This window comes from Medicago truncatula, chromosome 8, assembly GCF_003473485.1.
Source record: "Medicago truncatula cultivar Jemalong A17 chromosome 8, MtrunA17r5.0-ANR, whole genome shotgun sequence".
NCBI classification, from domain to species: Eukaryota; Viridiplantae; Streptophyta; class Magnoliopsida; order Fabales; family Fabaceae; genus Medicago; species Medicago truncatula.
Genome location: NC_053049.1, coordinates 44624563 through 44651859, shown reverse-complemented (window position 1 = coordinate 44651859; position 27297 = coordinate 44624563). Strand labels below are relative to the sequence as shown.

The 27297-nt window shown below is 33.1% G+C and overlaps 3 protein-coding genes and 2 long non-coding RNA genes across 7 annotated transcripts; 3 read left to right on the top strand and 2 right to left on the bottom strand.

The window, feature by feature from the left end:
- The first annotated feature begins 5707 nt into the window (after positions 1–5707).
- On the top strand, positions 5708–8559 carry LOC25502002 (11-beta-hydroxysteroid dehydrogenase-like 3). Its single transcript, XM_013591523.3, has 6 exons — positions 5708–6016; positions 6620–6812; positions 6918–7006; positions 7664–7795; positions 7889–8017; positions 8145–8559. The coding sequence occupies exons 1-6, from the start codon at positions 5834–5836 to the stop codon at positions 8391–8393; spliced, it is 975 nt and encodes a 324-aa protein (XP_013446977.1). The 5' UTR covers positions 5708–5833; the 3' UTR covers positions 8394–8559.
- A 1413-nt stretch (positions 8560–9972) lies between these two features.
- Positions 9973–14264, bottom strand: LOC25502001 (recQ-mediated genome instability protein 1). 3 transcript variants are annotated; one of them, XM_024772233.2, is made up of 9 exons: positions 13749–14264; positions 13109–13279; positions 12834–12979; positions 12515–12648; positions 11624–12379; positions 11436–11527; positions 10927–11037; positions 10713–10841; positions 9973–10591 (listed from the first exon to the last, which is right to left on the bottom strand). In XM_024772233.2, the coding sequence occupies exons 1-9, from the start codon at positions 14196–14198 to the stop codon at positions 10421–10423; spliced, it is 2160 nt and encodes a 719-aa protein (XP_024628001.1). In that variant the 5' UTR covers positions 14199–14264; the 3' UTR covers positions 9973–10420. The 3 variants fall into 3 exon arrangements, with proteins under 3 accessions (XP_024628001.1, XP_024628000.1, XP_013446976.1); XM_024772232.2 differs by having other exon boundaries at positions 11436–12379; XM_013591522.3 differs by having other exon boundaries at positions 11436–12376.
- Positions 14265–16599: 2335 nt separating this feature from the next.
- Positions 16600–18440, top strand: LOC120577685 (uncharacterized). Its single transcript, XR_005643650.1, has 2 exons — positions 16600–16836; positions 18039–18440. It is a non-coding gene; the product is annotated as an uncharacterized lncRNA (long non-coding RNA).
- Positions 18441–19802: 1362 nt separating this feature from the next.
- On the bottom strand, positions 19803–21828 carry LOC25502000 (uncharacterized). The gene is made up of 2 exons (XR_003007717.2): positions 21308–21828; positions 19803–20348 (listed from the first exon to the last, which is right to left on the bottom strand). It is a non-coding gene; the product is annotated as an uncharacterized lncRNA (long non-coding RNA).
- Positions 21829–22962: 1134 nt separating this feature from the next.
- On the top strand, positions 22963–26438 carry LOC25501998 (omega-hydroxypalmitate O-feruloyl transferase). Its single transcript, XM_013591519.3, has 3 exons — positions 22963–23124; positions 23224–23659; positions 25325–26438. The coding sequence occupies exons 2-3, from the start codon at positions 23237–23239 to the stop codon at positions 26237–26239; spliced, it is 1338 nt and encodes a 445-aa protein (XP_013446973.1). The 5' UTR covers positions 22963–23124; positions 23224–23236; the 3' UTR covers positions 26240–26438.
- Positions 26439–27297: the final 859 nt, after the last annotated feature.

The window sequence follows — 27297 nt, the reverse complement described above, 5'->3', positions numbered from 1 at the left end:
AAACTGGCGTAAATAAAGAAACAGTGAATCAGAATGGAAGAAAGAAGAAGAAATCACCACACAATTATTGAGTGAAATCACCAGCGTGAGTTAAAACTCACCTGGAATTTCAGTATATTTTTTTTTGGAGTAAATAGTCAATTTCTTTCCTGAAATTGTAAGTTTCATCAATTATTCTCTGAAATTAACAAAACTTCAATTACTCCCCTGAAATTTCACAACGTTAGTCAATTTACCCCCTCCGTCAAATTTTTCTATTAATGAACATGACGTTTTGCAAATACCACCTGAAGTTTTGCACTTATGTGCAAAATGCCCCCCAAACTTAAAAATTTATATTATTTTTTTTCTTAAAAACAAACAATTAATAGTTAAATATTAAAACTAACTATTAATTTTGGAATTTGGGAAAACTACATGCATATATACATCAAAATAGGCTCAAAAATGGGAAAAAAAATATGTATTTTTTAAAGTGACAATAATGGGATGATTTGTGGATTAATATTGGGGGTTGTGTAGTTTAAATGATTTGAGCAAATTGTTGAAGGAGTTTGAAGAGTTAAAAGGCTAAGATGGTGAAGGAGAAAATATAAATTTAAATCTGATTATTAATTTGTTTATAAACCTCTAAAAATAATAATTTGTCTATTAGAAATAATCATTATTGTCACTTTAAAAATACACATTTTTCCATATTTTGATGTATATATGTATGTAGTTTTCCCAAATTTCAAAATTAATAGTTAGTTTTAATATTTAACTATTAATTGTTTGTTTTTATGAAAAAAATAATATAAATTTTTAAGTTTGGGGGGCATTTTGCACATAAGTGCAAAACTTCAGGGGGGTATTTGCAAAACGTCATGTTCACTAACAGAAAAATTTGACGGAGGGGGTAAATTGACTAGCGTTGTGAAATTTCAGGGGGGTAATTGAAGTTTTGTTAATTTCAGGGGGATAATTGATGAAACTTACAATTTCAGGGAGGAAATTGATTATTTACTCTATTTTTTTTGGCTTAATTCACGCAGGAGTATTTTGATCTTTTCAGTTAGAAGCGAGCAATTTTTGTTGGATAAAGAGCAGAATTCTTCCTGCAATTATATATAAGTCCACAATGAAAAAATTATATAGAAATACAAAGGAAATAAGAAATTTTGGGATGAGTTTTTATTATTTCTTTTATACTATCTTTTTCTTTTAAGAGACTAAAATAGAATATATTAATCAACACAAAAAGTCCTTCCTAGCACAAGGTGTGCCGAGGAAAAACCAAAGAATCTGTACAATATTTACAAAATGGGAAAATAAAAAAACAGCTAAAAGAAAAACAAAAGAAATAACACTATATGTAGCACAACATTGCGAGGGGAATAAGCCACCAACCATGGTAATTAAGAGAGATTTGAACAAATTTCTCCTTCAACCACGAATAAGAAAGTGATTTTATTTTGTCCACAATCCGCACAGTCGAGCTTTGTTTATATTACCTTTATTATCTCAACTTTTTTTAATTTAAATTTAAATCAACATCATAGTTATAAGGAATTTGAAAACTAAATATATGTTTTAGTTGAACTTTTTTTGATATATTTTTTTCCTTCAAAAAGATTTAAATTGGATATTGAAAGTCAAATTCAAATAATTTTAAATAATATAGATATTAAATAAGTTAATTAAATTAAAATATATGATAATATTTATAGACAACGAAATATGAGGGAGTGAAAAAGAATGAAGGTTTGATGTGGAGGTCGAAGGATGAAGAAATAGGAGGATTGGTGGAGTGGTCAAGTGATTTCATCCTTCTTTTTTTTTTTAAAAAAAATGTTAATTTCCATGTTGGTGAACACATGCAGATGACATGTCAATAATACCAGTCACATCAACATTTTTTGAGGGGATTTAACTGTACCCTTTGAACTTAAAAAAAATGCTATATACTTTTATATATTTTATATTTTGAGTTCCCTCAATTTTTTCACCATTGGCTTGAGAGGTTCAAAAAATAAATTTTTTGAACCTTTGAGACTAGAAACCTAGATCCACCGATGCAGGCATGTTCACCCCCAAAATTTTCAGACTGCGACGATTTTGATGAGCTTGTAGGCAATGAGTCTTTCGGTCCCCACCATGTCACCATCGAATGATCCAGCAAATAAGGTGGTATAGATCTAGTAGTTGGTGTAGCAACTCGTCTATTTCATGTTGATGGCACGTGGAACTCCTATGAAAATTATATGGGTTGTTTGCCAAGGCGAAAAGTATGGTGATCCTCCAATTTAGAAAGCTACTTCCATCGCTTTGGTTATATTCCTTACTCGCCATTAAACTTCTAGTGACTTCAACGATGTGCTTGAAATTGCAGTTAAAACTTGCTAGAATAATTTCAATCATGTTGGGTCACTACGGGAGCTCAGAGGACCGTCCACATTGAGGCTAGAACAACCACACAAGCAAGAGTGACGTCACACTCTTACCCAAAACCTTAAGTCATTGGGTTTATGGGTCCTCTTATTTATAAGGTGTTCAACCTTTACTTTTCTATCTGATGTGGGACATATAACTCACACTTGAACACAATACTCCCCCTCAAGTGTGAGTCCATCAATTCATCATGCTCCCCCCTCAAGTGGAAGCTCTTACTTGCTTGTATCGTCGTTGCTGGTTTCTCCGCAAACGGACCGACATGTTTGTACCGCCGTTGCTACTCTCTGCGCAAATGAACCGACTGCCTGCCTCGGTCATACCCTTCGTCGATCGGGGCTTTGATACCACTGTTGGGTCACCGGGGAGCTCGGGGGACCTGGACCGACACTGCTTGTACCGCCGTTGTTGCTCTCTGCGAAAACCAACTGCATGCCTGCCTCGGTCGTACCCTTCGTCGAACGGGGCTCTGATACCATTGTTTGGTCACCGGGGGGAGCTCGGGGGACCGTCCACATCAAGGCTAGAACAACCACACAAGCAAGAGAGACGCCACACTCTTACCCAAAACCTTAAGGCATTGGGTTTATGGGTCCATTTACTTATAAGGTGTTCAACCTTTACTTTTTTTTATCCAATGTGGAACATATAACTCACACTTGAACACAACAAACCCCAATGTAACAAGTGAACTTGAAGACAATACTCTTCAGAAGATTGTGTTGTCGTGATGCGAAGTCGCATATACTCCCTCCGTCCCTATATCTAAACATCCATTTGACTTTATTTTTGTCCCTAAATGTAAACTCCTTTTCAAATTATTAGATCCATTTATTATTTTTTTCCTAAACATACCCCTAATTAATACTACTAACTTGTCTTGAAATTTAAAAAGTCAAATTTAATACACATACAAACAAAGGACAATTTGGTAATATTAACACACAAAACAGACACATTTACTCTGACAACTTTTCTTAAAAAATGTGAAAAATGCAAAGAGGGCTTACATATAAGGACGAAGGGAGTATTATCAACGACACAACCACCATGAACATCAACCGGGAGAAAAAACAATGCCAAACGATCAAAGCAAGCACAAGTGAGAGCTAAATGAGAGGGTGAGATGTTCGAGATGCAAATGAAATTAAATTTAATTAGGTTAAAAGGGTAAATGTGTTAACAATATAGAGAATCAAAGATAATAAGAAAAGGGACGATGGGGTTTTCGATAGAATACGTACCATAATATAACTTATCAAAACAAGGATTACAAGAAAATATATAAAAAGATGTGTATTATTTGAACAATCATTTTTATGACATCTTATAAGACAACCATAAATTTACAAAGAAAAGTAGATATTGACACGAAAATCAAAGCAATAGAAAGATAAAATAAAAACATAATATGAGTATGAGAAAGAAAATTATCATAAAATGGTTGTACAAATATAATTTCTCATATAATAAAAAGAAATGCTAGTAACACAATATTCTTAATACTCTCTAACACTCACCGCATTAACTTAGTAATATAAAAGTTTAAATAAGTTTTTTGTCCTTATAAATATATTAACTTTTTGTTTTAGTTTTTTTAAAATTTTCCTTTGACTTTTAATCCTTATGAAATTTTCAATCACCACTTTTGATTCATACTTTAAATCAACTTATGTGTAATCTTTATATTTTTTTAATGATATTATGTAGAAATGTGTAGAATATTGTAAAACTCTCTCAAAAAATTATAATAGTAACTCACCAGAAGGAAAAAAAAAAAAAAAAGATGTAGAATAGAAAGAAAAGAAAAATTTAACACAATGACTTGGACTCCAAAAACTCATTAAAATCACGATAGATCGATCGAAAAGATCCAAAATCACTTACAGAGGTACTTACTATTTCCAGATCACAAACAAGAGGTGCACATCTTTCTGTCATAACTTATCTATGCTAAATTGCCAACCATCCAACTACTTTCAATAAGATTGGTCAGTAGTGTCTCACATCACCATAAATTCAAGTCATCCATGTTCACGTTATATTAAATACATAAATAAGGAAAATACTAACATATTTTTTAAAGAACCAAACCTAGTAAAATCATCGTGAAACTTGTATAGTCAATATTTTTAAAAGTGTAAAAAAGATTTTTTTCAATACAAATTTATTTATTTATTCTTAAAAAAAGGCCAAGAAACAATAGTTAACATGATCCAATAAATAATTCCCTAAAAAAATATCCAATAAATAATCAACACTTACATGGATACATAGTTATTATTGCCAAAAGTTTGATGACACATTCCACTTCTAGGAAATGAATCATCACAATTGGATAAAAGAAAATGGATTTTATCCGGTGAGAAATTACTCCGGTTACATCCAGTGGAATAATTATGGGCAAACCAACATTTGGTTCTTGTAAATGAACTATCTACTACATTGGTTTTAAATGTATCGAAATTGTATTTAGTCAATTTAGTCATCAAATAAATTTTTTGTTGATCAATTTAAATGACTATAAGGAAGGCGGGGGGGGGGGGGGGGGGGGGGAGGGCGGGAGGGAGAGGGAGAGAGAGAGAGAGAGAGTTTTGCACACTCATAAACCAAAATAGTTGCCAATATTTTTAGAGAATTTCTTTTTTCACCCACCATGCTTCTCGCACACTATCTCAAATTTCGAAAATGCCTCCAATTTTTAAATTCGAAAATCCGAATGGGGCTTTTAGACCATTTTCAAAGTGCAAAAAATTTGCCAAGGTTGAACTTCGGCTATCTGTGTTTTTTTCCCGACTTTTCGACCATTTTGGATTCTAATATCCAAACAAAACAAGTACTTGAAATTTTAAGATATGAAGGAACCCTTTACATGCTTCAAACTCTCTTGTGGCAAAAAATCATGAAAAAGGTAAAATTTAATTTTGAGACAAGAGAAGTTCAAAGCATGTAAAAGTGTTGTGATTTTTTTACTATAAATGCCGAATGTGTAAAAATCCTTACAAAAGCAAGTAGCCAAGGACAATCATAGCCACGGCTCAACCTTAAGAAATTCCAATCCACCACCAATATTTTCATCACCAGCCAGTAAGATAAGGACGCTGATTTTTTTTCCTTTTTGTGATTGCTAGATGCAATAACTATTTCATGCCCCATCCAACAACCCTCAACAAAATTGGCAATTATACATAAAAATAGTTATTGATAGACATGTCCTAGAGTTAACAGTCACTGCCAGACATGTCTCACAATACAATATAAATTCAAGTCATAGCTACAATACAATCATCAACACATGCATGTGTGTTGTATAGTCATAGTTATAAAAAAAAATTGAAGACACAACTTCTACTCTGAGAAGCTGCAAATTTAGTTTTAGCTGCCAATCAAATATCCTAAAACAATGAGTGCAATTTGCAACATACTGAATGTAGTATTGCCCCCATTGTCACTGATTTCGATCCCTATCACCATGCTACCTTATCTTTTCGTTAAATTGCTTGTTTATGCAAAAAACTTGGTGCACACAGAAAGCATGGAAAGAAAAGTAGTACTAATCACTGGGGCAGCCTCAGGAATTGGCGAGGTACCCAACTTACTCCGTTAATATTTTGTTTTGGTGAATTATCTCATACCTGAGAAAAATGTGGATAATAGTTTCAATAATGCAAAATTAGCTTAAAATAATTTCAATTCATTTAAAAACCAGTCGCAATAGTTGGTTCCCTTGCAGGGCCGACCCAAAGGTAAGGACACTAAAACCTTCGTTTTAGGCCTACCAACAAACAAAAAAATTACAATGAATTTTATAAATAAAAAGGCATCCTATATTAAAACTTGTTTCAAACCTCACTTATTTTTAAACATTATTGGACCGACTTTGTTCAGTTGGTAAGAAGTTGATTCATATTTTACAAGAGTGAGTTTAATCTCATTGCTTAAAAATCAGATAGATGATTTGTAATCTCCATCACTTCTCTATGTGATTTGAGATTTACGCTGACGCTAGAGAGCTAGCATCATAATGACTCACCTAAAACTTTTTTTCAAAAAAAAAATATTTAAAAAAAAAATTAATTTTTTTTTTAAATAAATTAACGCATCGTTAAATGATTAAATGATAAATATTTTAGGGTACATGAGTTGCTACCAGTTTTAATGTTGCTAATAAAAGCTTTCTCTAAAAAAGGAACTAGCTTATGAGTATGCTAAGAGAGGAGCAAGGTTGTCTCTAATTGACATTCGAAAAGAGAATCTTGTAACAGTGGCTGATATGGCAAGGTCTCTTGGTTCCCCTGATGTTACTATCATTGGTGCAGATGTTTCCAAGGTCGAAGACAGTAAGCGGTTCATTGATGAAACAATGAAACACTTTGGACGATGTATGTGACTGTTACTGTAATGTTGAAGTACTTTCATTATTGTCTTCTTTCTGGTGAGTATATATCTAAAAAATTGATAAAAATTGCGTGTTTTATTTCATGCAGTGGATCATCTGGTAAATAATGCTGGAGTTTCTGGCATTCCAATTTTGATAGAGGATATTCATGATTTAACTAAATACAATCCAATTATGGTAAGCTATATGTTCTGCTTCAATTAATGGACGTGGTCTCACTGTCCATTAAAAAAAAAACAGAGTGCAATAATGTTTACAATACACATTCTAGAGATGGTTCTCTTAAATACTCTTTAATATGTATATTTTTATTTTGCTTTTTTTTTCCTTTCTATCTCTTCTTATTTCATGAGTTAGGTGTTTGTCTCCCAAAACTGTATGGTAAAATTGGAGAGAATAAAACACCAAAAATTTGCATTAACACCGTATTTACCTCTTTTTTACTTAAAAAAGGTATGGCTATAAAAAAAAAACTACTTATTTATTAAATAAATAACATAAAATGTAAAATTAGAACAAAAAATTTATACATAACTTAGTATCCCATTTTGATATAGGTATATATAATATCTAAAATCCCAATGCGGAGCCAAATTAAAGTTTAGGTAGCTACTAGGTTGAGTCAAGTTAGCATGCTCATCTTTGGGATATTTGACAAAACCTATGAGATCGGTTCGAAAATATTTTTAAGGAATGATATATGCTTTGATAGTTATATACTATGATAAAAGGATGAACAATATGATTGTAGACATCTGCTTAGATATTAACCTCATGGTGAATAAATTGAACTACATCAAAAGTGGTAGTTTCACTTTTAGTGTTTATTCACAGGATACAAATTTCTGGGGAGCAGTTCATGGCACTCTATATGCAATCCCACATCTCAAAAACAGCAAAGGCAGGATCATAGTGGTTGCTTCGGGCTGTGGATGGTTCCCACTTCCAAGATTAAGTATCTATAATGTAAACATAGACATTAGTTCATTTCAATTTTATTTTAATTTACTTTTCAATTTGTTTATGAGCCAAAATAATAGTCTTACATTATGGTATCAGGCTAGTAAGGCTGCGACAATAAGCTTCTTTGAGACTCTAAGAATTGAACTTGGTTGGTCCATTGGCATTACAATCGTCACACCTGGTTTTATCAAAACAAATATGGCATTGAAGGCATATGAAGAAGAGGTTGGTCAATTGGTTCCATGCATAATATTACACCTCCTTTAATTTAAACTTCAACCAATGCAGTTTACACTACTGTGTGTGTTCTTATTCTAATTCATTTATTCACAACATTAACTAACTATTGTAGGCTAGTCTGCAATGGATTCCATTGGGATCAGCAAATGAATGTGCCAAAGACATAGTAAAAAGTGCGTGCAGGGGAGATATGTATGTGACAAACCCTTCATGGCTCAAAGCGGTGTTTCCTTCTAAGCTGCTTTTTCCTGAGTTAGTGGACTGGGCAGAACGACACATCTTTGGCCTTTGGCAAAAGCCTTCCTGTAAGAACGGCGATCTTCGTATGTCTAAGAATAACCAAGCGCTTAAGACAGAATAATAAGACAAAATTACTCTCGTGTCGTGGTATCTTAATTTAATTTCATATGTAAACTGTTGTTAGTGTCTTTGTGAGCTTAACTCAGTTGGTAGAGACAATACATAATATATACAAGGTATGAGACCACCATAAAAAATATACAACCTGTTGGTGTTTAAATCTATCATCCTTCACTTATGTTCTTTATTTTTTATTTTCTTCAGATAACGTAAAATGTATGAGTGCACCCTTAGACTAGGGCCAATATTAAGGTGACTTGTTATTAATTGACTATTACATCATTGGTCTAATACGGGGTGATATTTAGCATGAGAAAGTGATAAACATCCCCACCATGTCCAAGTTGCTTTTTAACCTGTAGATCACATAACGAACAAAGTTTTATCATAGTCCTTCCACAATGGACTATTTTTTAAATCATCTTCCAACACCATTCTTCAATTGTGTACCTTTTCTCAAAAGACCAAAACAATCTGCACACAGTTGATTGGGAGTGGAGTTATCATAGAGAGCTGCGTACCAACCTTAACAAATTGGATTACATTGTTATTTAGGTTGCAACAAAACAAATCATTTTGAGTGAGGAAAAAAACAAGTTAAACTCAATTCCTCAACCGAGACGATTATTGAATGAATAAGAGCAACAATTCATTCATAAGATCTGGTCTTAGTTCAACCTCAGTTCTAAAAGAACGTTGACGGATAAGTTGGTTTACGAATAAATTTTATTCATTAGATACCAATATAATCAATTTTATTTTTTTTTATATTTATTGATACTTCATACTCGAACTACAACCTCTTTTGATGAGTGAATTTTATCTAAACTGAGGAGAGTGTTGAACTTGATTTTTTTGGCAAGTGTACATGCACACGACAATCCATGTAGGATGAAAATTAAACAACCACATTTAGACTTATCCATACCACACCCAATTGTTTGATCAGCCTTGTCTGCGTGAAAATGCAAACATTTCTTGATATATATTTCTAACCAACTTAGACCGCAACATCAACACCTTGTCTTTGAACCTATGTCCTTGTCCGGGTTTATATCAAGGGGCTCGATAATTAATTAATTAGCTAATCTTAATTAAATTAGTTTTTTTTTTTTACAAATTAGTTGATAAATTACATATTATGTTTTAAATTTAAGGATATTTTTGTCATTTCAAAAATAATTTTAATTCTCTTCGCAATTTGTATCCAAGCATACAAAGGAAGAGGAGAGAAAACAGTCTTTGTTAACATTTCTTCTCTCTTTCTCTTAAAATAAACAATATATACCAAACCTATTATATGCTTCAACACGTCTTTTTTCGGTATTCTTTAACACCTACTATATTGAGATGGTTCTGAAATAAAGGAAAATTGGAAACTGGTTAATTCACAGTTGATCCAGTTGAATAGGGACTAAATTTTTACATTTTTATTTTATTTTTTAAGTATTTTATTTTTTATTTGCCATCAATTGAACCAATTAAGCTTATTCTGGTCTCATTGGTTTGGTCTCTTGACTGATTTTTAATAAATCAGATCCTATAAAACTAATCAGCTAAAAAGAGATGCAAAGCAAAAATTACTTGACAAAAAATTTACATTTCAAATTAAATTACTAAAACATTTGTTACATGCCATTCACTGCGTGCACCAGCCCTAACGGCAACCTGAGATCAAAGGTAGGGTCATACTTTGTCTTGATGAATTTGGAAACCACAAATTGATCAACTTTTCTCTGGACCTGAACGTAAAATGCCTTCCTCGCATCAATAGGTCAACTTTGAGCCTTCACCTAAGACCAGATGGCAGCACGATGCTATCTCATACAGCCACATTTCTAAGTCCATCTTAGTTCTGCTAGGTTTTAGGGATCAAGGATTTTGGTGAAGCACGGAGAAAAGTTTTATTATCATCTTCAATATACAAGGGCTGGAATGGCATCTTGTCATTCACATTACGTTAGGTTGCAACAATTTTGAGCCCAGCTCTCTCCCATCCAAATTAGGAATCGTCAGCCATTCAAATAATTATGGGGATAAAACGATTGTGTCTGAAGGGAAATGGTTTAGAGCTTGTGCAGGGTGATAAGACTTCAGCCTTGTCAGAAGGGACCACGCATCAGATTTAGGACAGCCTTGACTCATGTCAAGGGCAATTGGAAGGGAATATCTTCTATTTAATTCCACAAGTATTACTCCCTAGAGATAAAAAGAAAGATGTGAATTAACAGAACGAAGAAACAACTAATAACTGGCTGCTAGCTAATAACTGCTTACAACTTACAGGAATCTGCCATATACAGAGAAAGATTTGCATTACCTCAAAGTTTGCTAAGAAAGTTTGGAATTTGCGCATAGTCTCCTTCATGTTGTTGACTATATTTGTGTCAGAAGAAGAAAGAGCCGCAGTGACCTCCATGGGAGAATAACCAATTCCTTTCTGTACAACCTAATATATTATATCATTGATCATCTTAGTACGGCAAAAAGATAAAGCTCACGCTTTAAAAGATTATTTTTTAGAACAAACTCACATCATGATCAATGAGGATTTCAGAAATAAGGCTACCGTCATCTACATAGGCTTGAAGCTCGTAGGTTGTCCTTTTCTTATACTGGAATCCTTTTACGCCAGTCAGAAAGCACTACAAAAAAATAATGCATTTATAATATTGAAAAATCGAGATTACAGAAACTAAGACGCATCAACTATACATGCTCAAAAGAAAATTTCATCCACGAACCAATGTCACCGTAGAATACCAATTAATGCCTGATACTCAAATCTTGCAATATGAAGCTTAATATGTAGAAGAGAGAACACCACACGTGGATTCAGCGCAAAGAACTTTATACAACATCGGAGTAAAACTTGTTTAAACTTTTAACAACATCACTTTAGAATATGGTGGTAGGTAGCCTATTCTAACAACTCATATTGGCTAGAGTCAGTAAAATTAATTTGAATACTGATACTACCATATGCACGAGAGCTAAAGATCACTATCCAAAGAAAGAACATTGGACAGTTGAATCTCCTTACCTTAATTTTACCCCGAACCAGAGGATCTGTCTCCTTCATTGCTGCCCACTTGGCTGACAAACTAGCTAAGTATGTGAAAGGAACTTCTTGGTCTACAGAAAGTATAAGTGGATTGTCACTGGCGTCCTCCATCAGGATATCTTCATTGTTAAAAACATTGGAGGCAGATCCGTTCAGAGAAGTATTACCTGTGATTACAGGAACTCTGCCCCTTTCTGTCTCTAGATTTTCAGAAACAGAAGAACACACTGCAGTCACAGAACTTTCTCTTGTTACATGAATGGTGTCTTCATGTGCCACTGCAACATTTGAGTTCATGTGAGAAGATTGGTTGTCAACAGAGTTTTCCATGGTAATATTAGCAGTATCTATATGCATCTCCTCAGCTATTGAAGAAGTCTGGTTAGCCATTGAACTATTATGGGACACGGGATTGGTACACCGCTGCATATCAATATTCATTGACTCCACAGTTGAAACCATGAGAGGTATTAAATTTGAAGTAGCATTTTGTGCATCCATAGGCGAAGCATCTTCGGGTGTTATACTGGCACCCCGCCGGCGCTGCATATCGATATTCATTCGCTCCACGTTTGAAACCATGTGGGGTATTGAATTGGAAGTAGAATTCTGTGCACCCATGCGTGAAGTATATTCAGTTGTTATGCTGGCACCCTGCTGGCGCCGCATGTCAATATTTGTTCGCTCCGTGTTTGAAATCATGCGGGGTATTGAATTGGAATTAGCATTTTCTGCACCCATGCGCGAAGTGTATTCAGTTGTTATGCCGGCACCCTGCTGGTGCCGCATGTCAATATTTGTTTGCTCCACGTTTGAAACCATGTGGGGTATTGAATTGGAAGTAGCATTTTGTGCACTCATGCGTGAAGTATCTTCAGTTGTTAAGTTGTTACTGGTGCCAGAAATCCTGTGGCCGGTACCTGCTGTAAAACACGTACATAAAGAACAGATGAGATCAGAGTCAAGAATACTAAGACTGAGATTGGTTACATCATATGTAAATACACTTTTTCTCGCACACACATTTAGGCACTCTAATCTAGAACATAAGGACTTACCTTGGTTGTTTGCCTGGACAGTATTAGTACCGTACAACGTTGGGCTACTGTGACTGAGATCATCAACTCTACTTGCAGCCCATGCAGCAAGAGTCGCTCTGGTTGCTAAAGGAGGAAGCACTCCATTTATGGTTCTGCATGAGGATAACAAACTGATCAAGGTTTACCTATATACAGTAAAGTCACGGATTATAGTAGTAGAAGCCAGCAAGAAAGATAAAAACAACAAGAAATTTGTACGAATTTAGCTTCCCTGTTAAAATATAAATCTCCCTGCCATATCAGCCTGAATAATCCTATTGGAATAACTAATTTGTACCTTTTTCCCCTAGCTGGCTTATTTAGTTCATCAACCAGCCGCTTTCGAGCAGCATCCAGCTGCTCAACTAATCCCCCCAATACTTCAATGGTTTCAGGAACCAGCATCAACATTCCACGGCGCACTTGTACATTAGAGATTGCGACCTACAAGTACCAATAGATCCCTCAAGTTAACCCTTGCTCAGAGAGAATAGCAAATAAAACCATCATGGACATGTATATATGTGCATTCGAATGAAAAGAAAAAAGGATGACTTGTGGCATAGAAGAAACCTTTAAACCAGAAGATGCACAAACTTCAAGAGCATTAATAGACCTGTACTCCATCCCAAAGACTCTTTGAATACCATCAGTCATTGACAACTTCAGGCACCTTTTACGCGTTGGAGGAGCTTGTTGATATCTGCTTCGCAGAGGACAACAGAGATTGACAATTTCATCAACCTGCCAACGCGTTAAGGTATAAAGTCTACAGGTACCACATATGAAATCGATCGCAATTAATGACACGCACGTAGAAAATATACATCAGCAACCATCTAAGCAAAAAATACTTAACCCACTGTCCATCACATAGGAGCATAATTTGGATCCTAGCAACCCAAGATACTATAAACTCCCATAAAGGACTAAAGGAATGTTCAAATTCAAATTATTTTTTGGTTCCTAAAATGCATCTAATTGCAATTTTTTTTAAGTATTAATAACGATGATTTGGCTACAAAGTCAAGCTCTTACCACAGAATCAGTTGCATTGAATCATGTAAAACAATTGAATCATGTAATCATTTGATTTAAGCATTTTTTTCAAACATCTACCTATAGTATAAAGTAAACCTCCAAATTCACAATAATTCTAACAATAAGATAAAGAATGTAACTAATTAACGGCCAAATTGAACGGAATCGAAACCTGCAATACGTAGGGACCAGGGAGAGTATCGAGATGCATGGAAGCAACATTCGAAGGGAGCACACCACTACCACAGAAATTGAGATCAGAAAATAGAAACTGCTCGAAACAGAGTTTTGCCTTTGTAGCAACATCAAACCCTTGGAAGCCGTTCATCGATTCCCCTAGTTCGCGAATACAAGTAGCAAGCGAGTCTCTCTTTATGCAGAATCCAAAACGGCGAAGAAAATCGTTGACGGGACAATCCGAAGCCTGAGGTGGAGGAACCGGCGGAGGAGGTGGTGGAGGAGTGGGAAGGGAGTGGTCATCGGAGACGTCATCGTCGGAGAGTACGACTGGTTCCGAGGGAACTATTTGAGGTTGTGGTAGAGGTTGAGCTTCGACGGCTTCGACGGCGGCGATGACGGCGGCTTCATCGTCGTCGTCGAGTCTGAGACGGCGTATGTGCATTTTTTTTTCGCCGGAAGAAGAAGAAGAATTGCGGATTGTTTTTTGAAAATGTGGTTTCTTCTAAACGGGAATGAGCGGGAATAATTTAGGTTACAGTTTCTCTCGTTTGAGTAAAAGGGAGGGGCGAATAGAAATTAAAACACTCTCTTGGGCCCAATTTAATCCCCAGAAATTTTGACAGCTTCTTTTCCCACCATATAAGTTTCTCACGCGCCTTATACGGTTCCGATTATGGACTCTGAATGATATAAACACTCCATAAAAACCTCCAAAATCACGTTGAAATATTTCGGATTTTACAATCCAAATAGGGCATACGAGAAACTCATAGGATGAAAAAAGATGACCAAAATTTTTACCTCGTGTTCTTACATCTATCCTCTCACTCCTTCATTTTATCCAAACTACTTATTTTCCCTCCAATATAAACATGAAACACTTCATCTTACATCTATACACTCTTACTCCTTCATTTTATCTAAACTACCTATTTTACCCTCCCAACAAGACACGTGTAGTTAAACATTGTTTATCATACAACTAGAATATCATATCTAAACAATTCTAACATAAACACCGAGTCTTTGACTGGAACACAAGAGCACCATACAACTATCATAGTCAATCAGAAAGTTGTCACAATTTATTCTTATACAAAATTAGAGAATAGGTTCATAAGAATGTTATGGGATCACAATTTTCAAATGTTAGATTTTAGAGAGGAAGAAAATGACAAAGAGGTGAAGATTTTTGGGTTTCTTGGTTTAGTTTATTTTGGTTTGATGATTATTTAGTTTCTTGAAAAGAAAGAAATTCAAGCAAATTGGTTCCTTTCTACATGGCATGTGACATGGACGAACATATCAGCCTTTAACATTGCTTGTCCGCGTGTCCAACATCTAAACATGACATAATAACTCATTTGATAAATGTGAAACAAATTGAATGACGATTTTTCTAATTTGAAAAATGGAAGAACAAAATTGATCAATTGGTATAAATTTGAGGAGGAACAAACATATTCACTCCATCAATAATTTTAGTAAGGTCTAACTTTTATATTTTTAGTGCATGAATCTCAATAAGTGTAATGGTGTGTTTTTCTTTAATTAAGCAAAGTTAAAATACATTTGACTTAATATTTTTTGCTTAAACCAAAAAAAATTAATTAATGAATTCTTTAACCAATGTTTTTCTATCTCTCTCATCTCTTATTTTCTCTCATAATTTTTTTCGCATTCTCTCTCCTTTTTTATAGTGTAAAATCATTCAAATGTAGAGAACCCAAAAATTAGTCCAGACTTAAAGTTTAAAGTATTCAAATTTATTTAATTTCATTTGATAGGATATGACGAAAATGCAGTTTAGTTTAGGTAAATTCTTAGATACTCTATAAGTAAAACTATTTAAAATAATATTTTAAAATAAAATAATATAATATAAAAATGTGATATGTCATTGAATAATAGTGCTACGTTTTCTTGAGAACTATGTTTTTTTACATTGAAAAAGGTGATAATTGGCATTTTAACAACGGCAAAATGCTAACTTGTGTCCTCAAAGGTACATGTTAAGGAACTCATTATGAAAATATATATATCAAAAGTCGTGCATTCAACTTCTTAAAAGTTAAAATATCATATTTTTTAATGCAAAGTTACACTTTTGAAGTTATTTAACATGTGCCTTTAGGCACAAGTTAACATGACCCTTTAACGATATATGAACTTTGCTTGGAAACCTTTTTTTATTAAACTTCTTGTTTGGAAACTACAGAGAGAGAGAGAGAAAAAATTGGAGTATATTTTTTGCTGGAAAACATGGGTATATAGCCAATTAAATGATTATGTTGTACATGGTGAGGCAAATTTGTTCACTAAATAACATCCTCAATGATACTTCGTCAAAAAATTAAAATCCTTAATGATACTTTTTTTTAAGAATCTTTAATGATACCTGTTAGCAAAACTTGTTATTTAAAAAAATATTGTAAACCATCGTGTTATCGTCATAGTTCATGAATCAATCACAAGTACAAAAACAGTTTCAAATGTTTTTCACTAATTAATTTGGTCACCATTTATATTTTACCTTTGTTACTTTTGTTCTTTGAATGTGTCTTCTATTGATCAATTTGCTCTAACAAATCACTAACAAAATAAACACTCAATAACGTTTTTTTAATTTTGTTATATTCAAAACTATAGAAATCCTCACATATGTAAAGACTAAAAATAAATAAAAACTAAACTAATTAAACCATAAACTAATTCATGAAGGGGTAATATAAGTTGAGTTCTGATACGTCCACCAACTTATGTGGACAAACACCCCATACCACTCATAGTTGGCGCATATTTAACAATTTTTTTTGCCTAATTCATATCATACAAAAAAAAAATTGTGCTTCTTTCCTCTCGTTCATTATTCAGTCCAGTTTCTCTCTCCCCCTGTTCTAGTTTTTCGCCGGCGAGAAGAATTTTGCATTCAATCACTTTACCTTCTTCAATCAATTCAGTAGGGTGAGAAAGGGGTTATTGATGCTCGCGACTCTCTATCTCTCTTTGTATCACGTCTCGTTCGCTCTCGACAGCCTTCAAACTCACCGTTCTTCTCCAATTCTCCATTTTCGATTCTTGTAAGTTCTGTCACCTTCTTCAGCGCTAACTCCTGATTCATATTCCATACATAAGGTTATTAGGGTTTATATTTGCGTTTGTGCCTGTGTTTTTCAATTCCAAGTGATTGCATGTGTTCAATGTTCAATGTCAATTCAAATTGAGCTTGTTCAATATTTGATGCTGATTGTAAGTGATTGCATTTATTCTTGTGGTTTTGTCAATTTCAAATTTGTGAAAGAACACAATTGATCTAAGGAAATGTTGGAAATGCTAAGGTTATATGTTTTAATTATTTCTATATCACAAATTATCCTATGAAAACTATATCATTTTAAGCCAACCTATCATGTAAAAATTAGATAACCAAAACAATGAACAATGCGATTACGCCTGAGTAAATGTGGTTACGCCTTTGTAAAATTATGGTTATATGCTTCAGTTAATTGGTTAGTAGAATTATCATTTTAAGACTATATAATTTTAAGCAAATCTATCACTAAAATACCAATTGTGATCAACTTTTAAGTTTCATGCACTGGAATTGCTTTAATTTGTTTGCAGATTAGTAAACTTATAGATGAGTAATTTTAACACAGAAAAAAAAATATGGTTACACCTTTGTAATTATTGGGAAGTCTTTCTCAATTTTGGTTAGTTTTTGTGAAGCCTGTTAAAGATGAACAATAGTTCACCTCTCACCCATGCTCATTAGTCAAGATTATCTAGTTTTCCCAAATGTATTCCTTTCACATAATTTAGGTGGATAAATAGTAAGAAAGAGATAAAATGTATCTCAAATCTCATTTTTGGATAAAACGTGGTTCCACTTTTGATAAAACTTGCAGCTTATAAAAGAAGTTGTTTATGGTCAGACGAACGTTAAATGTGGTGAACTAGTGTGCTTCGATGTTCGTTTGGCCTAAAATGTCATTCTTTTTAAATAGGAAGTTACAGTTAACCATAAATTTGGTCTGTGTGACCACAATCTTTCAGTTGTGTGACCATCATTTTTCTAGATTTTTGAATTTCTTTTCTCAACCATTACACTACCCAGTTGATTTCCCGTGGTAATTCTAGCATTGTCTAGCCGACAAAATGGTTATGTGTATGCGATGAATGTCATTTAGTTTGTTTGATTTCATAAGTGTTTTTTGTTTTTGTTAATGCCTTTCCTTATATGTCGCCTTTGGAATTCTTGTTTATTATAGTTATGTCTCAGGCATCAATGTAAGTCAAAGTATATTACTAAAGTCAACGAGAAGCTTACCGAACTTCAAACGTCTCAATGTCAGAAAACACCATTTAAATGAAGGTGTCAAGGAGGACGTCTCCATGGATGAGATTGAAAGGGTTATTGAAAGGGAGGTCACAAATGTATCAGATGATGAAGCACATCATGAATCAAATTTGTTGACTATAATTAAGGACAAGCCAAGAAACCATGTAAAAAGTGGGGTTCTGCTTTCATCGTGGGTGAAGGATGGACGCATAAATAAGATGATTTAAATTAGTGTAGTGTTTTGATATGATTGTAATGTAGAATTTTTTTTATGCTATTTTTTAATTAGTAGGACCATGTTGCATCTGTAATATTAATGGAAACACCATATGTTGTTAGTTACTAACATTGTTGAACTATCCTGCAGTTTAATGAGTCATTCTGCATGTTATGTAATATATATTGTTTTTTGGGAGGTTTTGTGTAACCACATTTTTTAAGACGCGTGACCACAATTTTTTTAGAAATTAGAACTTGTCCGTCTTTAGGCGTGATAAACTCGCAGATTGTAAAAGAAGTTATTTATGGCCAGTAAGGCTTATAGTGTAGTGATCAAATTATATTATGTGTTTGATTCGCTTAAAACAAGATTATTTATACTTGGGAAAGATAAACTAGCCAAATATATGGTCTGTGTGACCACATTTTTTAAGGTGTGTGACCACTATTTTTTCAGAAATTAGAACTTGTCCGTCTTTAGGCGTGATAAACTCGCAAATTGTAAAAGATGTTATTTATGGTTGGAAAGGCTTTTAGTGCAGTGATCAAATTAGATTATGTGTTCGATTCGCCTAAAACAAGATTATTTATACTTGGGAAAGATAAACTAGCCAAATATATGGTCTGTGTGACCACATTTTTTAAGGTGCGTGACCACTATTTTTTTCAGAAATTAGAACTTGTCCATCTTTAAGCGTGATAAACTCGCAGATTGTAAAAGAAGTTATTTATGGTTGGAAAGACTTTTAGTGCAGTGATCAAATTAGATTAGGTATGTTGGACCATTACTATAAGTGATTAACGACTGCTAACCATGACTTATGTGAATTATTTCATATCCATGACAGTCTTTAGAAAAACTAACCATATTTTTGATGTAGTTAACCACTAAATATCAAATGCGTAACCACCATTTCTTTCCATATCCAATTTGTCTTTCTCATTATTCCTCCACGTGATATGAAGGAAGATAATATATTTGGACACACTTGTGAGTAGACTGATGTTAATAAAGTGGGAGGTGAAGTATCTTGTAAGTTTGACAGACTTTACAAATATTAACCAAATCGAGGAAGCATTTAACCGATATTTATCAAATTTGTAACTACTATTAGTTTTCAAGAAAAACTTAATTGTGTGCCATACAAATAGGAAATCGTAAAACTTATGGGCCCTCCATGTTTCTTGGAGTCTAAAATGCGTCTTTGTTCTCATGAGGTTTGCGCATAAAGATGAACACTTTGAAAACCTAGATAAAATAACGGTGACGCCTCTTAATAATTGTGGTAACATTGATCATTGTTTTGGTTATCTAAAATTTTAAGATGTACAAACTTAGTTTTGTGTTATACAAACAGAGAATCACAAAAGTGATCACTACTAATATCTAAAATTATTGATTGTGATTATTTACCCACCTCATAACATTAAAATAAACCTAAAAAACACAAGAAAGGTAATAGGACTATTTACTGATTGAGACTGTTACCTAAGTATGTCATTAAACAAGCTCCTAATTTGAGCTAATAATACATGGTTACACTTTCTAGTATGCTAATGCACCATATAGAAGTAACCTCTAGTACACATGTAATGCTAAAACACCATAAGACAAGTACTTAAACTAACACCATTGTTTGCAAAGCTACTTCAACCTCTACCTTGCATAACCCAATTCTATAGAAACACCTGACAATATTTCAAATTAATTGTGGCAATGCATATTATCTACAAGAAAGTAAATCATCATGCTCAGGAAAAACATAGCTGTTATTCCATTTGTGATCCATGCTTTGCAAATTTATTTGGCCTTGTAGACAGCTAGATCATCATTAATCACCGAAAAACTCCATCAACCCAGCATAGATAACTAGTTACTAAGTATCTCTGCAATGCATATGATCCATGCTTCCCGTGCAGTCTCTCTTGTGAGGTCTTTCCTTAATTCATGACTCAATTTCTCCCCATGAATGACTGATTGGAAAGCTGGATAGTAATACACTTGACCAGCAATGTACTTTGCTAGAGTTCCTACACAGACAGGAAAAAAACATAATTTACTTCAAGTATAAGATCACCAGCACGCAAGACTGTATGCTTAGAAGACCGCAAATGCTGACAGAATTACATCGGAACACGGGGATACAATGATTGTTTACAAATATAACTACTACAATCAACACATAACTTGTGAATTCTTTTTTAACATCTACAGACCAGTTCATAGTCAAATAGATCCATGAGTTAGAGTATCAGTTTATAATCAAATCATAGTTGAAGCCCATAAACTCATGTTAAAACACTGCCACAACTGAAGAATCATCAAATATATCAATCAGAAATCTTCCATATTCTAATCAAGAGTAACAGGTTTAAAAATAGAATGGCATAACGAAATACATAGAAATTGAAGGAAAATAAAATACAACAAAAATATCCGATGAACAAATGGCCAGTTTTTATCAAACATACAAGTATTTCAATCAGCAATTTTTTAAGTCAAACATTTATGCAACAAGTCAAGGCATCTTATTAAAGCCGTATATGATAAATTCTAGATTACTAACATCACACATTTCAATTGTTGATGGAAATTTTCATAGAAACTCAATGCATGTACTTTCGGTAGAGACTTGCATGATAGCCATTGATTTCAATATAAAGTTGGATTTTAGTTATCACGTAATAAACAACAAGCACAAACTACATATGAGAAGAGTTAAAAAAACCTAGATAATACACTTATATGAGTCATTTTTATGATTCATTTTTTCACCATGGATTTCTAATTACTTTAAACAATTATTTTGAATAGCAATTTCAAAATGGGTAAACTAATTTCAAAGCTAATGTTAGTTTTGACCAGGTCTGAATACATGGTTTTACAACTAATTTCAAAACAAATATAAATTTTGGAAACAAAAATTCAAAACAGAACCCTAAACCATAAATAAAAGCATATGTAATGAAAAATTTGATATAAACATCACCTTTAACAGAGAGATTCAATTTTCGACTAGATTGTGACAGAGATTTCCAACGATTTGAGTGAGGGAGCAAGGTCGCGATTGAGACTCTGATGCGACAGTGACTGTGCGCCGACAGTTATTGTGACTTGACGGTGGCTGAAAGGGGACGGAGCAGTGGGAGGAGATCACGAAAGGAGACATGGCGGTGAGTGGAGATCATGTGTTGGTTGGGGGTGAGAGAGCAGTCCGGATGAGGGAGAGATATGGAAGAGTGGGATTGAGACGGAGAGAGAACAGATCTGTGAACAAAGAAGAGAAAGAGATTGTAAAAACTACCAAACTATCCCTATCGCGTGAAATTATCAAACTACCCCTGCCACATCAGCAGTGGTGCAAAGGGGCGTATAGAAAAGAGTGGTCTATGTATCTTTTTCCTATAGGTTTCACGGCTCTAAATGCATATAGCGCAGAAAACAATGCATCATGACCTTCCAGACACCTTACCAGATGTTACAAGAATAAAAAATTTATCAGATTCATATCAATGTCCATACTGTGTGCTATCTAAACCAACAACAAAGCATTAGTTGCACTCGCTGTACACATGGCACTCCTATAACATACATCACCTTACGTTGTTGACAAAATAATTCAACTTGCATTAAACCATTGTAAGAATTTATGAACAAGTATCAATATCACATGGCCATACCCAATAGTGCTTATACGAGATGATACATGTCCCTTCTAACTTAACCAAAATTCTGAGTTTGAATTTAGCATTGAACATGCAATAGCATTAAAATTTGTAGGAAAAGTTTGACACTCATTTAATTCCTACAATGCTCAAAAGATTTATCTATACAGTTTCACGCGGCGCATACAAAGTTTATAAAAAAATAATATACCGCATGGGGATAGATACATTGAAGACGTAAATATGTGAAACTCCTTTTGCCGAATAAAAACTGACACATATACCAAGTCATGTCATATAAATTAACTCTCCTTGATTTATATTGTGGAGCCTCACAGAGTCACAATTGATTACAAATAAAATATAGAATTTATATTATATATATATATATATATATATATATATATATATATATATATATATGTGTGTGTGTAAAATTGGGTTAAAATACATGAGTTCGGATTGACTTTTTCGTTATTTAGTTTACCCTTTATTTAAATTATTTTATCATTTAATAACATTATTTTAAATTTTAATTAAAAAATTAAATCCATTAAAATAGAAAATATCTCACTACAATTGAAACAATATTATTAATATTATATATGAACGGGACAGAGAGTTTGGGCTGAATTTTTTATAATTCCAATTATACTTTTAAACAAATATTCCTTTATTAATATTATATTGTTGATGGTATTGAAAAAATAAAGATTCATATTATAATTGATAAATTATTGTTATTATTGAAAAGATAAACATGGTTTTTTAGGATTTATTACAATTTGAAAGCCGCAAATATTTATACTTATAATTTTGATCAAAATTTCTTATAAAATATCGTTCATAATTTAGCAAAATAAAAAGACGGCAAGACATAATAAAGTAAATATATAACATAAAACAAATTGACATTTATTGGACAGACGAAATTGAGTTGTAATATAACTTCGCAACTGTTATTTGTTATCTCCTCGTCAACTTTTTCAGCTAAGCTCTTCCTATATAAACTCATTGAAGGAAATGAACAACACATATCCCAGTTCTTTAATAATTCTCGTTTGTTTAATTTTCCTCTACAATATAGTGTCCTAGTAAACTTGTTTTTGTATATTCTTACTTTCATATTGGTAACCAAAAGGTACGTTGTTTCTTTGTTTTGTGTTGCCATGTTTCAAAGACTCTTTTGTAACATAACATGTACTTAGTAGTAATTTAACTCTATTTCATTTTTTAACAGATTTTGGTATTTAATGGCAAATAAATTGAATATAAAGCTAGGAGAACCAACACTTGTTCTTCCTGCACAACAAACTAAGAAGGGACTCTACTTTCTTTCTAACCTTGACCAAAATATAGCATATCCAGTTCGTACAATTTACTGTTATAAATCACTTTCAAAAGGCAATGAGGATGTTGCACAAGTTCTTAAGGATTCATTGTCAAAGATTCTTGTTCACTACTATCCCATGGCTGGAAGGTTGAAAATAAGCTCAGAAGGAAAGTTGACAATAGACTGCAATGAAGAGGGTGTTGTATTTGTTGAAGCTGAAGCGAACTGTATGGTGGAGGATTTGAGTGATGTGAAGGAGCCTGACCTTGATATTCTTAGAAAACTAGTTTATGACATCCCTACTGCAAAGAACTTACTAGAGATGCCTCCACTTCTAATTCAGGTTTTTGTTTATATTTACATTGTCATGAAATTTGATGTTTGTTAAATTAAAGAACTCTTGTTAAAGAACTCACTGACTTATTAGGTGATGAGTATCATTCTTTATAAACTCTTTTTAAGTGTCTTATCTTTTATATGTGCGACTTGGGTTGTCTTGATACACACCTCACGTTCGACACTATTGGGTTTGATGCGTGTGTATAAATATCGGATGCCCCGGCTGATGAACTCTAATCCCATATTAGAATTTTTTATGTTGAATTTAAGTCATCCTAATAAAATCAGTTTGTAAGGTGAGACGAGTCTCTCTTTATAAACTCTTATATTACGAGTTATTTCTTTCCTAAGTGGGGCTTGAAATGATTTCAACAATGTTAGAACCAACCACAAATTAAAATATATATGTATCAGAGCTGTCTAAGATCCACTAGATCACCTTTGGGAGATATCCAACCACAAATTAAAGTAATATGGCATGAAAAGTGTTGAGTGTTTATAAGCGTGGACAATCTTCACCTTACAAGTAAGTTTAATTAGTGGGATGGAGGCTCAACCGCAAATTTTAAGACAATATCAAAGCATTCTCCAAAATCCACTAGGACACCAGCAATCAGGTTTCACTATTAGATCACCCACCATTTATATCCACACACCAAACCCAATAGTGTGTCAAGAGTTCCACTTTGAAAGTGATATAGCGTGAACAAGCGTTTATAAATGGGACAACGCTCGCCTTAAAAATCGATTGTGCAGGGTTAAGTTAGACTCAACTATAAATATTAAGATGTATTTATTATTTTCGTATTGCTTAAATAACAGACACTCCATTTGTAAAAGGTTTCTTAAATGTTTATCTCACTTGAATAAACATGGTGTAGGTGTAAGTATCATTTAATTATACTTTGAATAACACACGCACATATATAATTGACAATTTTTTTAAATATTAGAAATCTAGACAATTTAAATGTTTTTGATTGAATTTCATTTATTTCTAAATTTTTGTTGTTGGATATAGTAAAAAGATTTAGTATTCTTAAACTTTGTTGAGCTATTTTTATGTAATTTTTAAAAAGCTGAAAGACCAGTATTAAAAAAAATGAAGAAAAAAATAGGGACTAATATGCATAATTTTAAAATTTTGGAATAAAATTGTAATTCTAAAAAAATAAGGATCGATTTGCAATTTTTTAAAAGTTTATAGGAATCAGACCTTTTGAATATTTATAGGACAATTTATAATTTTTGAAAACTTATAGGGATCAATTTATAAACTTTTAAAAATATAGAAATCAATTTGCAAAATTTGAATAATAATTTTTTCAAATAGAAAGGATAATTTGTATAATTCAAAAGAATACTTGATAAAATATCTTTGTTTTAAAAATTCTCAAAAAATTCATCCAAACAATAAAATTTACATAGAAAATTTTGAATTATCCTTTAATATTACATTACTTAAAAAAATGTCATCCAAACACTATTAGTTTTTTTTTTTATTTGTTTAAGTAATCTAGGGGCATGATATTCAATGCAACACGTCATTACCAGTGATGCTATTAGTTATTGATTTTTTTTAAAATAAGTTATTGATATGTTATGCGGTGATAAGTGCTTGATTCAGCAATGTCATATATTTAATGTGGAACTGAACCCTCTTTTTCAGGTGACAAAGTTTAAATGTGGAGGGTTTGTTTTGGGGGTAAACGTGAACCATTGTATGAATGACGGTATAAGTGCTATGCAATTTGTGAACTCCTGGGGTGACACAGCAAGAGGACTAGACTTAAAAATCCCACCATTTCTTGATAGAACAATACTCAAATCACGTAACCCCCCACAAATAGAGTTCACGCATCACGAATTCGATGAACTTGAAGATTTATCAGATACAAACAAATTAATTCATGAGGAAGAAGAGATTATATACAAGTCATTCTGGTTTAATCAGAACAAGCTTGAACTTCTCAAGAAAAAGGCCACAGAAGATGGTGTTGTGAAAAAGTGTTCTACTTTTGAAGCACTCTCAGCTTTTGTATGGAGAGCTAGAACTCAAGCCTTAAAAGTGCATCCCAATCAACTAGTGAAGCTACTTTTTGCTGTTGATGGAAGATCAAGATTTGTTCCACCAATACCAAAAGGTTACTTTGGAAATGCAATTGTGTTGTCAAATGCTATGTGTAAAGCAAGAGAGTTGTTGAAGAATCCATTATCATTCAGTGTGGAATTGATTAACAAAGCAATTGAGATGGTGACAGATAGTTATATGAGATCTGTTATTGACTATTTTGAAGTTAAAAGAAGTAAGCCAACTTTAACATCAACACTTTTGATCACAACATGGACCAGGTTGTCTTTTCATGAAGCTGATTTTGGTTGGGGAAAACCTAAGTATTTTTGTCCTGTTACTTTGCCACAAAAGGAAGTCATTCTGTTTTTACCACATCGTGAAGATACAAAAAGTATTAATGTGTTTGTGGGTTTGCCTGCTTCTACTATGCAAATATTTGAAGAGCAAGTGCAAATATGTATGGATCAAATCTTGGATGAGGAGGGAACACAACATTTTCAGTACACCTAATCTTGATATTAAGATATATTAATTAAAAAAACTTGTGATTTGTTTCATCAATACTTTACTGTGTTTACTTTTTACTTTGTTTTCGTTTGGTTGTACATGACCACAGTTACACGTGACATATAGTGAACTATGTTTATTACCTTGGATGTTAAGGTTTCTTAACATTTAATTTAATTATGGATACACCTTTCTTATCATATTTCTCACTCTTGCATTTGCTTGGATTAGCCTATTGTCAACTGCTTTTTTCTTCCATGGGTACAATCATATACTCCCTCCGTTTCAAAATACATGTCCAAGTCAACCACTTCACATATGCCAATGCATAATTTTGACTATTAATATCTTTAATTTTCTAAAGTAAAAAATTATAAAAATTTAATATTTTGAAAATATTTGTCGAGACAAATCAAACAACATCTTACATGCTAATATTTGTATTTATATATTAGTTAAAAAGTATGGTCAAAGTAAGTCAAGTGAATAGTGCACATTGGAAAAATTGGACATGTATTTTGAAACGGAGAGAGTAATTTATTAATCAATCGATACAATAAAAAACATCAACGAAAGGATGAAATCAAAATAAATATGTGGCAACCTTGACTAAAGTATGAGCTACCCTATTTGCTCTCTTTCTTTTTTTAAATCTGTATTAACTCTTATCCTAACAAACTCAACCATATTTTCAAAAAATAAAGAACAAAGATGTCTACTCTAAAAACACAATTAGAAATGTCATCCATAAAATAATTAGAAAATTGATTTTCTGACAATGAAAACTTCCTATTGACACAAGTAAAATACTTAAATATCCCCATCGACAGTTAACAACTGTTCAATGAGACGCCAGCAGTTAACAACCGCTGGCAGCAGCGGAAATTAACAACCGTTTTTTCAGGAACTTAAAAAAACGGAATTAAAGTAAATAACCAGGATATCTCAGGTCCTCCAGGATAGGGAGGCTCTCTGTAACACCCCGTTTTCCCAACATAAAAACTTCATATAAATAATCAGAGTAATCATCACAAATGGAATGTCACACTTCTTAAAAAAAT